This window comes from Haemorhous mexicanus, chromosome Z, assembly GCF_027477595.1.
Source record: "Haemorhous mexicanus isolate bHaeMex1 chromosome Z, bHaeMex1.pri, whole genome shotgun sequence".
NCBI lineage: Eukaryota > Metazoa > Chordata > Aves > Passeriformes > Fringillidae > Haemorhous > Haemorhous mexicanus.
The window spans coordinates 15,822,725-15,839,750 of NC_082381.1; the positions used below are offsets into that span (position 1 = coordinate 15,822,725).

Sequence of the window (17,026 nt, forward strand, 5' to 3'; positions counted from 1 at the left end):
TGTTCCCTTATTTATCCCAGATAACGTTTTGACAAAGGATCACGGGAAATTCAATAAATTAAAATACTTTCACAATGCAGTGACAAATTTGTTATTTAATTATGGAGCTGTCCTGGTTCAGGGAAAATTTGGTAGAGAACCCCCAAAGGGTTCCTCTAGGAAATCGGATTCAATCGCCCCTCTCCCCAACCGGTCCGGGAGAAAATACCTCCGTGGAGAAAAGTGGAAAAAAACTGTTTATTAAACAAGAAAACCTAAACAATTTTAAACAATAAAACCCCTTGCTGCTCCAAAAGAGATGACAAACCCAGAAAGTCCCCTCCCCAGATTCCAGTTCAGCTCACTCAGTCCCTTATCAGTCCCTCCAGCGCTGGAAATGCCGTGGCCCAGGCCCAGCCCAGTGGGCCACCGATGCAAACTGCTGGTGCTCTTATGGTTGTTCAGTCCAGAGCAGGGGTGAATAGGTCCAAAGAAAGGGAAAAAAAGAATAAAAAACCCACAGTCCAGGGAACTTCTTTGCCTCAGCTAGCTAAACTAACTAAAAGCAAAAAAAAAGAGAGCCCTGTCCCGCCGTCTGTTCATCCGCAGACAACGCAGTCCAGGAGCAGGAATGTGTAGGAGTGAGTTCATGTCTGAAAACAAACTGCGTGCCTCCTCTCCCCGCCTCAATCCTTGGAACAAGTCTTAAAGGTGCAAAACTTACTATTCAGCATAAACGGAACGAGACGACTGGGGATAAAAGCATCATATAGTCAACTTAGGACAGGAGCTGTCATTCACACTGTTGTATTTAAGAGAATGTTGAGTGTTTTAGCAGATAGATCTCTGATTACTGGTATTTTCAACTCCTCACAAAACACCCCCTGGACTGAATCTTGGCATACCAAGATTCCCAAAGTCAAATGTCCCCCAAAAAGAAACCCATCAAATGTTTTGCAGATGAAATTGTGTCACAGTCACATTTCTCAATCTGCCTTTAGGAATTACCACCTGCTCTTATGTGTTGATGCAATCAGAATTTCAGGCCTTTAGGGTCAAAATCATAGATGTATTGTACTGTCAGCAAATATTGTGATGTTGCATCTCATTGATGATGAAGATAACATTTTTTCTTTAGTCTTGCAACCTATCATCTCTTCCGAGTGCTTATCTTTTGCAAATGGTAACTAGATGCTTTAGCACAGGTTAGCTTCCAACAGCCACCCTCCTCAGTGAGGGTTACAGAAAAAGTTGCCATACTCCAAGGCATGGGAAATGAGGAATTCTCAAGAGCATATGTAAAATGACAGAGCCTGAAGGTGTCCCTAAGAGCATTTCCAGCAATTTTTTGTTAAACTTCAATTTATGTACATCCATTTGAGCAATGAAATTTAATTACTTCTCCTAACTGATAAAATAGACAAGTGCCAAAGATGCTGCTTGCAAAGGTAGGTCACAAAAATTTTTAGATGTGTCTTCAGATAGCTGGCTCCATTTCTAGTTCTCAACACACAATTAGTTTCATTGCTGAATTTGTGTTAAAAGAAAGCTAAATATCACTTGATTTAATATGCTTCCTTGGCTGCTCTGATTCTTTTTACTTCTAGAAGCTACACTGGGAGGACATGGGCATGATATAGAATACTGCCTTCCTTCTCCCTGCCTACATGGGTATTCAGAAATATTGACACATTTATAGTTTTGACTTATGTTTTCACATGTAATATTTTAGGTCCTGATATCCTGACTATGATAGTGGGATCAGACATCAGCCGTTACCCCAACACCCCCAAACCTACCTGCCGAGGATATCTGCACAAGCGAACACAATCAGCAATACTGAAGGGCTGGAGAAAGAGGTGGTTTGTGCTGAAACATAATGGTTACCTACACTATTATAGACACAAGAAGGTAAGAAGAGTGGCTGGTGAGGAGTCAATAATTCAGGAGTGTGTCCTGAATTATGAGGTGTACCTGTTCTGTACTCAAGTTTACAGATCATTATCTTGACTTATGGTATTTACAGCATAACATCAATGCTACAGGATTTTGCATGGAGTGTATAAAGGAGGCTTGTTGAGTATTCTTCTATAGTTCTCTATGCACCTTACATTTCCTGCAGAATAGCTGGTAGTCTTGTTTCTGTGCATCTGTCATGATAGACTCATAAGGCATCTAATCAGGAATATGCTGCAGAACCACTGGGTATGCAACAAAACAGTCTGGCCAGTGCTTTATTTCAGCACTAGCTATTCTGGTGTCAAAAGAAAATCAAGTAAAAAACTTCACACTAAAAAGATGCAAACATGTCAGAAACATTCTTTTGAAGAGATTTAATTTTATCATAACCAAATCCATCATCAAACTCTTGAAATGTAAAAATGCATATCTAGTTATACTTTTAAACACTTTCCAGTTTTTGATCAATTAAATATCACAAAGTGTTAGATAAAGGAGTGAGGATTAGAAGGTGCCTCATAATATTATGTTCATTAAGATTTAAATACATTTTTGCTTCTTCCTTTCAACTAGTAGTTTTCTTTTCATCCATTTGTTCCTCAACCACCTTATTTGTTACACTAAGAAAATAGATATTTCAATCAAGCAAACTATGTGCATTTACTTTTTCTTAAAAAGAGAAAATACATTTAAAGCATTGCATAAATATTTTATAGAAATAGCTAACTACTGCTTATTTTCTTGCATTATCCAAGACTAATGCCCTTCAATTACTTTTAAAATTATTTCATGCTGGTTTTTTGCTCTCTGTCCCTGGACACCAAAGAATACATTTCAGAATACTGAAATATTGAGCTGCTATTTTAGCAGATGAAAATGCAAGAATTTTCTTTACTGCCTCTTACAGAGTGCTTACAGAGTACTCTGAAGAATCATTTAGTAAGGGAGAGCAAGATACTTAAAACAAATACAGTTCTTCACTACTGAGAGATCTAATGCCCAAGTGAAATAAGAGGGATCTCAAGTGGCACTTTTTGTTTTGGTATGATTTCTCTCAGGATGTAAAAAGAGGACTGCTCATCCCACATTTTTTTCTACAGGAATTACAAATAATATTTTTCGTTTAACACAGCTTTTTATGTTTTATGCCAGCTGTGTGATTAAATTGGCAATATTATGTTCCTGATCTTGCCTCATTCTGGAGGAAAAAAAATTCACTTACTGTATCTAGGAAGGATTTTGAAATAGTTGATTAAAGGCAAGAATAATTCAGGAATAAAGAAAAAAACTTCAGGAAAAGCTGTCACTATCCAGCAAAATAGCCAGGATAATCAATTTACTCATCTTCATTCTGTTGTTAAGAACATTAGCTTACATTGATGTATTTCCAGTGACTCCAGCAAGGCTGTGCCTGGTTTCCGGTTGTGTAAGACAACATGGCTTTTTATTTAAGCCTGAAATGCAGCATATAATGTTTTGTAGTGGAGAAAGGAGAGGGTGGTTCATCTCTGCTTCATATCAAAAAACACAGGGAGCTAGATTTCCTCATCATTGTAATCTACAACCAGAAATCATCCATTTTGAATTTTTCTATTCACGCCTACCTTAAAAAGAAGATTCCTAGAGTTTTTTACATTTGACTCTCCCATGTAATTGCTGCTCTTTCTGAGTCATCTCTAGCCAATCACACAGTGGTGAAGTGATAGCTGTTGGAAAATATTCAGTCACTTCCCATCCAAGGTTACTTTCTTTTCCCTCAAACAGATGCTGCCAACAGATATCCTTGAGTCTACAATCCATATCAATAGCTAAAACATATTTTTCACCTCAGTGGTTGTAGCTGCGTTTGCCACCTCAGAGCAGAGATATTTTTGTGTTAGAACCTTGGTTTTGGTAAATTACTGAGATCAGCAGAAATAAAATACAATACTTTTGCCTATAGTTCGCAACCGTGGACTTCCACTATATATTCTACAGGTCTGATCCCCTGTTGTCCAGAACAATGGATCTTCTCAAACCTGCTGAATCTTTATTTTTGAACATGCCCAGTTTTTCTCTTAAAGGAAAGATGTCTGGAAATTATGAGGAGACAGACATGAATGTACACTAAATCCTTCCCTAAGGCAAGTATAAGCAGATACGTTTCTTGTGCTTGAACTTAACACATTTTTTCAAGGAAAGCTGAAAACAAATCAACATAGTCACACATGGATCCTTTCTTTACATATAGGAACGTTTTCTCCTCTAAAAGTACCATTTATTGCTCATCACAGTAAAGGGGCTGCAAAGTCAGCACAAAATGTTTGTAGTAGACTTCAGTATAGGACAAATAAGTCTTAATCAGCTTTACATGAAACCAATAAGATAGAAAAAACAATCTACCTCACAGCAGCAGATCATCACTTCAACATGTTAAATCTCTGAGCTGTCATCAGCAAGTCACTTTTAGAATATCACAGCTAACTTGAAAACCTTAAAATTGGTTGCAGTCTTCAGGGTAAAAAAAAATGGTCTTGTGACTTCATTAAAGAAAAGGAATATAATTTCCAGGACCCAAGAACAAATGGGCCATTAAGGACTGTAGAGCCTGCATTCATTTATCATGGGGAAATACCTGCTAGAGTGCTAACAGTGTTCGAGGCTTAACAGGCAAACACAAGGATTAAAAAGGCATTATAGTCAAAAACTTTTTTCCTAAAATTCCTCATTACAAATATCCATAATGTAAGGAGTTCAACAAATTTAAGACTGGCTTTTACAGAGCCACTAAAAGTGCCAGTGAAAGCCAGAAGTTCCTAAAAAACATTTATAACAAGCTCCTATCTGATGTTTATCTTGCAGTGTTTCTAGGAATTGTTTTCAGCCCTTTGGACATAAGTAGACCCTGGTAAAGAGGATAGCAAGACAGATAACTAATCTAGCTCCTGAAATGTTATGAAGAAATAAATATCATTGTGGTTGTCATCTAGGAGAAACTCTAAAGAGGCCTGTCTCCAAGAGGAAAGTACTATCAATGTATCTCCGTGCAGACTTCCTTTCCAGATGTCAGAGATTGATTAATTCTAGTCAAACCAGCTCTATCAGGTCCTTGTATTACTTTTGTAATTTATTCCATTTCACTGTCAAATTCCCTCAGTGAAGAATGATGTAGAACTATAGTAGTTAGAAATAAAGATCTAAAGAGTATGGGTTTGTTGCCAGCATTTTGTATGGACTCCAAGTAGGAAAGTCAAAAGAAGAAGCTGTAATAGGAAGGAAGTAGGACAGTTACATTAGAAGGAATAGTCAAGTTGAAACTACTGCCCTGACAATAGAAAATAGCATGCTTTAGATATTCAGCTGTAGTGAGAGACTGAACTGTGAATAAAGAGAAAATCGACTTTCCTGTGTAGCCCCAAGTCTCAGAAAAATGGCCTTCATGATAGTTAATGCTGGTAATGCTCTGAAACATGATTTAAAAAATCTACAGCATATACTCTTGAAAAGCACTCTTCCTGTGGCAACATTGAAGCACAGGAACATGCTTTTTTGTAATCATATATAATAATGTTACTTTTAAAAAGAGAATTATGATTTGCATTTCTTAAGCTCCCAAGCCTCTAGGAAGTCCTTAGGCATAGGGTGAGTGACTGAGACAAAGTATCTCAAAGCTGAGGGGAGGTCAGTAAGAACAAAAACATGCATTTCTTATCATCCAAAACAATTACACCCCAACCTGGTAAATAGCTATTACATCACTTAAATCATTAGACGTTAGGTCATATCCCTGTTTCCACTAGAATAGAATAGAGATGGAAAAAAATGCTTTTAAATTATTTTCATTTCTATGGTATATGGAGTCCAATTATTACATGAAGAAAGAAACCCCCTGCCTGCCATGTGCAGAGCCTTCAGAGCATTTCAATCTGTGACAAATACTCAGTCCTTTGTTCTCTTGAACAAGCCTGTGTGTTCATTGCTAAGCCTAATCACTTTATATAAATGGCTTAGCTAGAAATAGATTTAGGTCTGAGCCATTGCTCATAGAGGTATCACTTCTATTTGTTCTTCATTCTTGCTTGCAGCTGTATCACCATAGTCCAGAAGCAGCCACCTTATATAGAGCCTGTGTATAATCTGATTTCTTAATGTTTACCATGATTCCCACGGCTCTTGATTATATTTTTCAGTTGACATTTAAGAACCTGCTGAATCCAATGTCTCCAATACATCCTCTATATTATTTCTATTGAGAAATGAGAAATAGTGCTATACATGTTTATTTTGGCTTAAAAGATTGCATACCCTGCCCCAGAGAAAGTCATACACAGATACATTATTTGATCTCATTTAAGTTGTTCAGAATTTTAACTGAATATTTCTTTCTGTGAGACTTGGTCTTGCAAACTGTTCATTACCTTTTGTAGAGTTAATTGCAACAAATTAGAAAGAACCAACTGGATCAACTGGAATGTGAAGATTAGCCATTCCATGAGACTGTTTGTACTTCATCTGACAGCCAGTACTGTTTGGTATAGGATAATTAGGTTTTTCAAATCAGAGAAGCTTTTAAATGTTCTTCCGTATTGTTTTGTTCTTCAGTGTATTTCTATTCTCTCTAGTTTATATGTAAATTATTTAAAGCAAAACAAAATTAAAAACTAAGTAAATTCATCTCTACTGGCAAAAAATGCCATACAAATTCTTCTCAAGTCTAGAGCTCCCTGTTCACTGGCATATGCAAGCCCTTTCCTCAAGGGCAAAGGAAATAGATGTAAGAAAAAAAGACATAAAAAGCATTAGTCTTTTCTCTGCATTGATATGTCCAGCTCAAAGAAGGAGTAAATGTAAAAAGGCTTCAGCTGTAATTTCCTTAAAGAACCAAAAAATGAGCCTACCACAAATACAGTGATTAGAAAAAAAGACACAGGGAGAAGAAAATTTTAGTGATATACTAAGCAAGCAGCACGAGACCTCAAGGAGAAGCTGGTCAGAGAAAACGAGAAAATAATAGATGGTGAAAATTCCAGGGAGGGTTGTGGACACATCAACTATGATAGAGAAAGTTAGGCAATTAAGAAAAAAGAAAAAAAAAAAAAAGTCCAGTTTCCTGTATCAGTTAAGAGATGTCTATTTTAAGAACACTGAGGGACATCCAGGAAGATATTTTTGAAAGACAGTCAAAATTTGGTCATGCCACTACTGACCTGAAACTAGTCTGAAACAGTGACCTCAGGGCAACAGCGTCACACTTCCTACAGCCAATCTCCCAAGCTAGCCAAGACTTCCTTTTCTGCTTTCTAGCCCTGCTCCGTTTTTACATTGTCTTTTAGATTCCTTCTAGGATTTGATATTGTTTTCTGTAAAGTACTTTCATTCCCTCTTACTAGTTGTTGCAGACTATTTTGTATATTACTTTCAAGTTCATTTCAAAGGTACTTGTGTCATTACTTTTTATATTTTTTTACTGGTAATAGCATGAAATGTGCATATATTTTCTCAGCTGCTTCTTAATGATACATGAAGAAATTTAATTTGTATAGCAAACAGAACTGTGCTTGAACAAAATTTGAGTGCAATGACTCACTCAGGAAATACTGTGAATGGCATTAACTGGAGTTCTGGAATTACATGTACCAAATTAAATAGGACTACATGCACTACCTTAATGAGCATTTGATACAATAGAGGAAGAAGACATCTAACTTTCTATTTTTGTTTCTTTCTGATTTCAGTTTCTCATCATTATACATTGTTTAATACTCTAATTTTTTTTGCAGAAACATTTAACCTAAAACTCAGATCATCTTAGGAAAACCAGCAGTATAGGAATGGTTACTTCAGATGTTTCCCCTGTTCATAGAATAGCATGTACCAGAGAAGCACCTGCTTCCTGCCTCCTACCTAGAAAACTTCATCCATGTTTGATATGGAAGACTGCCTAGAATTCATAAACTAGATGATCACAACCTTGAGGAAAGAAAAAAAAAATTAGCTTAGTACAGAATGGAACAGTAGCAGCTAAAATCTGAGTTAGTTCATTTAAAATCTGTACAAAACATATGATCATCTCAGGCAGCATCACATAGGTATATTAGGTTCCATAATGGCAGTATCATCAACGGGTTGAACTTCAGTCTCAGGCATAAGAAATTACTTTCTATAATTTTTTTTTATTTTTGGCAATATACCTTTGGCACTTCTTGTCGCAAAGGGTTATTTTCCAAAGGAATGATCTCTTATTCATGAAACCCACATGAGTGAAAAAACACCCCTTAAAAACATGTGGATGTGACACATAGGCCGTGGTGTTAGCAGTGAACAAGGTAGTGCTGGGCTAATGGTTTGACATGATCATTATGGAGGTCTTTTCCAAGCTTAACAATTCTATGATTCTCTGGTCTAGATTATCAGAATTAGGGGAGCATGGCTCTCTATCATTCAGTGAAGTGCATTTTGTCTCCCTTTAAATGCCTCCAATCCATCTTATTCCATTCCTCTATGTATTTGAAACATAGTGGACATAAATAATTTTTGGTGCCACAGAACTTCTATTTGCAGTCATTCTAGACACCTCAGAAAGTGTTTACAAAATAGCTTTATAGGGATGTGCAGTAATATTGATCAGTCATTTCAGTATCTAAAGTGACCATTGCCTTCAGGACCATGGACAGGATCCTACTGAATAATACCTCCTTGGCACAGCACAGGCTGTGCTTCACTGTAGGAAAGGGATTTGGACCTGAATACACATTTTGGTTATGCTGTCTTTGCAATGTTATTTTGTGTCTGAAGTCATTATAAGTAAAGTAGTCACACAGTAGTGATAATTTGCAGGACTGCCTTCATCTTCTTCAATTTTACATTAAAAACTTTATTTGGCATTAAAAAAATAGGAAGGCAAGGAAGTGTAGAAATCGAAATGTATTCTTGAATATTTATTTGTACTGTTGTCATTATTAGGGACTATTTTGTTCCTACAGAAGAATTATGTGTAACAAAGTGGTAATTACATGTTCCAGTGAGAATACAATCAATTATTTAAATATTTAATTCCCACAAGAGCATTTTTTTCATGGAAAGCTCTTTATTCTTAGGCTGAGAAAAAATTACATCAAGCAATTACAGTTCAGCTTCTTCTGACTAAATTTAATTAATTCCCAGCAATCAAGAAATTTTATTCTATGAGACTCCACCATCTGTGTATATTGCAGATTGCACTCATGCTCTTCAGAGGCCCTGGCATTAACTTTCTTTTTTCATTTTATTCTCACCAAATTTGACACAATTGTTAGAGCTCCAGTCACAGATCATCAAGGAAAAGGGGCTGAGAATATTTTTTAAAACACAGCCAGAATTCACTGTCCAGATGTGTGCACCTTTGTTTTGAGTTATGACATGTATTTAAGGAGACCTGGACTGGGAAATTGTGGGAATAAACTGCTTCACCTACCCATGTGCATAAAGGAGATTATTGGCTCTTTATCCCTAACCACAGGGAAAGACATTTGCAGCGCCCTTCACTCTCAAAGAACTTTGATACAATCAGAAACAAGCAAAAGGGTTTTGAAGTGCTCTGCATTGAAGGTTGTCTGAATTGTGTCAGGAGGTTTATGAACATAATAATATTTACAGCAACTTTGCAAAGGAACTGAAATTATGCTCGCTATTTTCAAATATGTCTTTTTGGCCTGTATCTATGCATTTAAGGTGAGTGTTTCTGCATCAACCAAACTGCAACCACTGCATTGATTATCAGAGAGACCCAGGATCCTAAATTCTTCAGTACTCTTTGAAAATCCTGGTATCACTCAGATGCACCCTCAATGTTTGGAATATATACACATACCTAGAATGTTTTTTGCATGCAGATATGGTTTCTGATGAACAAAAACAATTAAGAGAGCAACAACAGAGATGCAAGTTAGAGGGTGCTTGATTAGTTTCATATTAGCTCTGAACTTTGGACATTCTTTCTTTCTAATTGCAGGATGAAGGGAAGTGCAGACCCCTGGAAGTAACAAAGCTGGAAGGAGCAGAAATTGGTGTCGACACCAGTCTGGGTAAACCATTTGTTTTTAAATGTATACCTCAAGCTGGAAACAGGATTTTCTACTTTTGTGCAACTTCCAATCAAGAAATGAAGAGGTAAGTAATCTTTCATTTTAATGGCTTCTGTTTTGCTACTCCAGCGTGGGAAGAAGGAGGTTGAATCTTTGGAGGATGTTCACAATACCTGCCTTGATCATTAGGGAAAAAATTAAAAATCTATCAGCCACTTAAGGGAAGATAATGTTTCTATTTCTCAATTACAGAAGCTTCAAAAATTATTTTCCAGTTTCATAGCTTTTTTTCTTTAAATAAAATCTTTAACATTCACATTTCATTACCCCCAATTTCTTGATTTATCCTGAGAACAAATCTTCACCCCTATTCTCATGCCTTCTGTCCCACTTTTATATCAAATAGAAATGTAAGTTTTCCTGTGGATGTAAACTTGCTTATCAGTCTCTCTTCTGCCCAACAAGGATAGTGCTAGTAATAAATACAATCCCATCTTCATCTCCTTTTCTTTCTGTCACATTTTCATTTTAGTATTTTAAAATGCAAATGTGCCACAAAAACAGGTTGGTTCTGATAAGAGACAATGTCTTTAGGTTTGACACAGAGTTAGAATTTAAAAAATAATGTTTTGCATTTCCCAGAGATAACAGGTGACAAAACAAAGAGACTAAAATCACCCATAATATGAACAATGGAGCAATAACTTTCAAAAAGTACTAAAATCAAGTCTTATTTTCCTCTTTGTTTTATTGTGAATTGTCAGAAAAATAAAGCTGTGAATTAAGTTGATATTTTGGTATTCATACATCCATTTTTTAATATCATCTTACTACTTAACATAACCCACCATTGTAGTAACAGAGCATTTTCCATTGCCAAGTTTTGTATCTATAGCACAACAGAATAACTTTGCCAACAAATACCTTGCTTTATTCTGTAGTTTCCAGTTTAAGGGGTTTTTATGTTTCCCACTAATTCATTGTCTGCGTTATAACAAAGACCAGGAGAGTAATCATTTAGCCTGACAAGTTGAACTATATTTGAACAATACATTTTGATATATAGATTCCCTTGTCTGCAATATTGCCTTTATTTATTACAATGTGTTATACGGCAAGGTTTGAGACTTAAATTGTTGAGAGCCAGCAATATTTGTTTAGATTTAATCCATTAGATTTCTGACTTAAAGGGTTAAATATGTTCTGAAAATTGCACATCCCTTTAGATGCTGCATATGTCAGCAAGAATTAGAAGAGGCAGTGAAGCATATTTGTTCTGATCTACCAAACTAATCTATTCTCACTTTTCATTATATTACAGGTGGCTGGAGGCTATGGATAAAGCAGTGCATCCCATCCATCAGGTAATGCTGTATTTAGGTGAGAAGCCTATGTACAGCACATTGTGCAGGCGACTGAGAGAGAGAGTAGCTGTGTTTGTACGTGGTCAGATGTAGACAACAACATGGAAGCTGCACACTTTTGTTCTGTTGGGCTATGAACCACTCCCAATCTAAGAACCAGATACAGAATTATGACTTAGCTTATAGGCTTTGCTGGAATATGGTGGAATTAATCAAAATGCTCCCTCTCCAGATATGAGCAGCTTTAGGCTGTTATGGAAACATAACATGAAATTAGTGTAGCAGGCAGAAAACAAGGGAAGAAATTGACACTCACAAGCACGTGTTAAGCCTTAGGTAATATGTTTGGTGTAAAAGAAGAGAAGGGATATATCTTCCTAGGTATTCCCCACAGTTCTGCCTTGATTGCAAGCAACCCACTTTTTCTAACAGAATATTGGGTGACAATGAGAAATGATTGCTGAGTTCTTATTTTCTGTGTTTTCAGAGATAAAGAAAGATAAGTATGTTGATAAAAATTGACTTAACCATCTCTTTACACTGTTATGGGTTGTTTTGCTGGCCCCTGTGGCTGGGAAAAATACAGGCATAATTGATCTTGAGCAGCTACTTGGAGACATTGCTAAGCCCAGCATAATTCAGTATCAATGGTCTCTGGCTGACCCCTGAACTGGGAATTGAAAAGCTAATTTTAGTATTTCCGGACTTTGAACCATAGAGGTCAGACATTTTAGTCAGCCCTTTACCGGCCCTGTGAGTCCTACTCTCCTGCTATAGACAGACCACCTTTATAAAAATATGAAAATTGCAAGGTACAAATTAAAACCTGCATTAATGAATGAAAAAAATTATATGAGTGACTCATGATAGGTTTAAAAACCTATCATAAATGGTGTTTATTGATGTTTTAATACCTTTTACACTGAAGTAAAATTGATGGAACATATATTTCTTTTGCCTTAAGCTTTCACATGAAGTTATAGGTGCAAAACCAAACTTGTTTCCAAGTATATTCTTCCTGAGCATTTCTCAATATGAAGGAATCCACACACTTGAAAATAGCAAAAATAGATCAAATAATTGAAAGTGTGTGTCCTAACTTAAGGAACCATTAAAACAGCCTGAGCAAAAAAGGATAGTAGAGGCTTACAAAAACAAAGCACATCAAAACAGTCAATGTTTAGTGTAGCGTGCATAAACCTGTTATATAAAATCTCCAATAGACAAAAAGTAGAATAATTCATGCATTCATACATTAAAAACACAGTAAAAAAATAGGGAATATGCTGGGAAGGGAAGGGAAGGGAAGGAAAGGTTTCGGGAAGGTTTCGGGAAGGGAAGGTTTCGGGAAGGTTTCGGGAAGGTTTTGGGAAGGTTTTGGGAAGGTTTTGGGAAGGGAAGGTTTTGGGAAGGGAAGGTTTTGGGAAGGTACCGGGAAGGGAGGGTTTCGGGAAGGGAAGGGAAGGTTTCGGGAAGGGAAGGTAAGGGAAGGGAAGGTTTTGGGAAGGGAAGGTTTTGGGAAGGGAAGGGAAGGTTTCGGGCAGGTTTCGGGAAGGTTTCAAGAAGGTTTCGGGAAGGTTTCGGGAAGGTTTTGGGAAGGGAAGGTTTCGGGAAGGGAAGGGAAGGTTTCGGGAAGGTTTTGGGAAGGGAAGGTTTCGGGAAGGGAAGGGAAGGTTTCGGGAAGGTTTCGGGAAGGTTTCGGGAAGGGAAGGTTTCGGGAAGGGAAGGGAAGGTTTCGGGAAGGTTTCGGGAAGGGAAGGTTTCGGGAAGGTTTCGGGAAGGGAAGGTTTCGGGAAGGGAAGGTTTCAGGAAGGTTTCGGGAAGGGAAGTTTTCGGGAAGGGAAGGGAAGGTTTCGGGAAGGGAAGGGGAAGGGGAAGGGGAAGGGGAAGGGGAAGGGGAAGGGGAAGGGGAAGGGGAAGGGGAAGGGGAAGGGGAAGGGGAAGGGGAAGGGGAAGGGGAAGGGGAAGGGGAAGGGGAAGGGGAAGGGGAAGGGGAAGGGGAAGGGGAAGGGGAAGGGGAAGGGGAAGGGGAAGGGGAAGGGGAAGGGGAAGGGGAAGGGGAGGGAAGGGGAGGGAAGGGGAGGGAAGGGGAGGGAAGGGAAGGGAAGGGAAGGGAAGGGAAGGGAAGGGAAGGGAAGGGAAGGGAAGGGAAGGGAAGGGAAGGGAAGGGAAGGGAAGGGAAGGGAAGGGAAGGGAAGGGAAGGGAAGGGAAGGGAAGGGAAGGGAAGGGAAGGGAAGGGAAGGGAAGGGAAGGGAAGGGAAGGGAAGGGAAGGGAAGGGAAGGGAAGGGAAGGGAAGGGAAGGGAAGGGAAGGGAAGGGAAGGGAAGGGAAGGGAAGGGAAGGGAAGGGAAGGGAAGGGAAGGGAAGGGAAGGGAAGGGAAGGGAAGGGAAGGGAAGGGAAGGGAAGGGAAGGGAAGGGAAGGGAAGGGAAGGGAAGGGAAGGGAAGGGAAGGGAAGGGAAGGGAAGGGAAGGGAAGGGAAGGGAAGGGAAGGGAAGGGAAGGGAAGGGAAGGGAAGGGAAGGGAAGGGAAGGGAAGGGAAGGGAAGGGAAGGGAAGGGAAGGGAAGGGAAGGGAAGGGAAGGGAAGGGAAGGGAAGGGAAGGGAAGGGAAGGGAAGGGAAGGGAAGGGAAGGGAAGGGAAGGGAAGGGAAGGGAAGGGAAGGGAAGGGAAGGGAAGGGAAGGGAAGGGAAGGGAAGGGAAGGGAAGGGAAGGGAAGGGAAGGGAAGGGAAGGGAAGGGAAGGGAAGGGAAGGGAAGGGAAGGGAAGGGAAGGGAAGGGAAGGGAAGGGAAGGGAAGGGAAGGGAAGGGAAGGGAAGGGAAGGGAAGGGAAGGGAAGGGAAGGGAAGGGAAGGGAAGGGAAGGGAAGGGAAGGGAAGGGAAGGGAAGGGAAGGGAAGGGAAGGGAAGGGAAGGGAAGGGAAGGGAAGGGAAGGGAAGGGAAGGGAAGGGAAGGGAAGGGAAGGGAAGGGAAGGGAAGGGAAGGGAAGGGAAGGGAAGGGAAGGTTTCGGGAAGGGAAGGGAAGGGAAGGGAAGGGAAGGTTTCGGGAAGGGAAGGGAAGGGAAGGGAAGGGAAGGGAAGGGAAGGGAAGGGAAGGGAAGGGAAGGGAAGGGAAGGTTTCGGGAAGGGAAGGGAAGGGAAGGGAAGGGAAGGGAAGGGAAGGGAAGGGAAGGGAAGGGAAGGGAAGGGAAGGGAAGGGAAGGGAAGGGAAGGGAAGGGAAGGGAAGGGAAGGGAAGGGAAGGGAAGGGAAGGGAAGGGAAGGGAAGGGAAGGGAAGGGAAGGGAAGGGAAGGGAAGGGAAGGGAAGGGAAGGGAAGGGAAGGGAAGGGAAGGGAAGGGAAGGGAAGGGAAGGGAAGGGAAGGGAAGGGAAGGGAAGGGAAGGGAAGGGAAGGGAAGGGAAGGGAAGGGAAGGGAAGGGAAGGGAAGGGAAGGGAAGGGAAGGGAAGGGAAGGGAAGGGAAGGGAAGGGAAGGGAAGGGAAGGGAAGGGAAGGGAAGGGAAGGGAAGGGAAGGGAAGGGAAGGGAAGGGAAGGGAAGGGAAGGGAAGGGAAGGGAAGGGAAGGGAAGGGAAGGGAAGGGAAGGGAAGGGAAGGGAAGGGAAGGGAAGGGAAGGGAAGGGAAGGGAAGGGAAGGGAAGGGAAGGGAAGGGAAGGGAAGGGAAGGGAAGGGAAGGGAAGGGAAGGGAAGGGAAGGGAAGGGAAGGGAAGGGAAGGGAAGGGAAGGGAAGGGAAGGGAAGGGAAGGGAAGGGAAGGGAAGGGAAGGGAAGGGAAGGGAAACGTTCTGTGTGTGGTAGTGCTTACATCCAAGTCTGAATGCTGTATGCCACTGACAGGCAGCATGATATTTTCTCTGGGACCCATAGTGCAGATTGTGAGTTTTCTCTTGCCAGATTATATAAAGTAAAGACTTCTAAGGTCAAGTAATCAACATGACAATTTTTTAAAAAAAACCTTCATACCGCTGTGAAGTAGTCCTGTTTGTACCTACAAAGCATGTACTGAAAGATAACATAGTTGCAGAAAAGACAAATCATTATTTTAATAAGAGAGTAGACATTTGGATATTTTCTACCACTGACACAGTTATGTAATTTCATTTTCAGCCTTGAATTTTGTTGCAACTTAGCTAGTCTTCTCATTTCAGTAGCAACTCAGCCCCACACATCTGCCCACTCACTAGCTCCTAGTGTGGGGCGGGGGGGAAAGAATCAGAAGACTTGAAGTGGGAAGACTAGTGTGTTGAGATTAGGGCATTTTACGAGGTAAAGCAAAACCTTCACACAGAGGAAGAGCAAACCAAGTGATTCATTCCCCCCTTCCCATGGCTGGATATGTATTCAGCCATTCCCAGGAGAGTAGGGCTTCATCACATGTAATGGGTACTCAGGAAGAGAAACAACACCACTCCAAACTTCCCCCCACTTCTTTCTTCTTCCCCAAGTTTCATATGCTGAGCATGGTTTATGTTCTGGGGTATCCTTGTGGTTGGTTAGGGTCACTTGTCCTAGCTGAGTTCCCTCCCAACTCCTTGTGCATCCCCAGCCTCCGCACTGGTGGGGTGAAGGGCAGAAAGCCCTTGGCTCAGTTCAAGCCCTCTTCAGCAATAACTAAAACATCCCTGTGTTGTCAATACTGGTTTCAGCACAAAACCCAAACGCAGCCCATTCTATCTACTGTGAAGAAAATTAACTCTATTCCAGCCAAAACCAGCACAACTTTTCAGAAGATTTTCATAACAAAAGTTAATTTCTGAGCAGAACACTAGACCTTCTGTCTTTTCATACTGGCATGTTCTCCTTAATTATTTACCAGAACATTTCATTACATACTTTACAGAACCATGTGTGGGTAGATGTCACACTGCATAACACTACACTCCCACCATTGGCTATCAAGAACCCTGAATGCCTGGGGCTTCTCCACCAGCTGGACAGGAACAAAGATGTCTGGATTCAGCACTACTGCATTCTGAAGGATGGTTGTTTGTACTTTTATGCCACTCTCCGGTCTACACCTGCCCAAGGTAGGGATGGCTGCTAGATTTTAATTTTTTATTCAAGTAGAAATGTTTCACTGCAATTTCCAAGTAGAAGTTTTACCATTAATGGGAGTTTCTTATCAGGAAATTCATGCTGTTCCATGAAGGTGAATGAAGGAAAACCAGACTCAGTCTGTATTTATTTACAAGCCACCTTATTCTAGACTCCAATATTTTTAACTTTTCCTCCCACATTTTCACTTTTCTTTCTGAAATTTAGTTATTCTGCACACATTACCTTAGAAGCAGTTATCAGAAACAAGAATCACCCTTCTAAAGCACTTTATGATGGGTTGAGGTGGTCCCACTGATGGTACTCTCCTGAAAGCTGTCAAATCCTGCATGTTAGGAAGTATCCACAGATATCATGAACTCTGACTGATTGCCCTGAAACTACCAGGTTTTCATATGACCTTGTTAAAGCGATTCCATCCCTCAAAATTTTCCAGAAGTTTCCTGCTGCTGGAGAGACTGTGGTCCAGGATGTGGCCACAGTCATTTGCAGCTAAAGCTGCCATCTCTCCTGTCACAGCACGAGAGGGTGGCTGCCCACTCTCAAAGCAGCAAAATGATGCTACTGGGGTCAATGGCAAGCAGAGTTTACTTCACACACAGAGAGGGGATGCGTGAGGATCTGTGAGTGCT

The 17,026-nt window shown here is 40.3% G+C and overlaps 1 protein-coding gene across 2 annotated transcripts in view; it reads left to right on the forward strand.

Annotated features, from left to right (window-relative positions):
* LOC132341555 (uncharacterized) overlaps positions 1-17,026 on the forward strand; it is a 43,732-nt gene that overhangs the window by 23,732 nt on the left and 2,974 nt on the right. Inside the window, exons 7-10 of one of the 2 annotated variants that reach the window (XM_059873208.1) lie at positions 1,712-1,890; positions 9,908-10,065; positions 11,302-11,344; positions 16,180-16,366. In XM_059873208.1, coding sequence (XP_059729191.1) covers positions 1,712-1,890; positions 9,908-10,065; positions 11,302-11,344; positions 16,180-16,366 — 567 coding nt within the window. Of the gene's footprint in view, positions 1-1,711; positions 1,891-3,915; positions 4,057-9,907; positions 10,066-11,301; positions 11,345-16,179; positions 16,367-17,026 lie in introns of those variants that run through there. The other variant, XM_059873209.1, reaches the window with a different exon arrangement.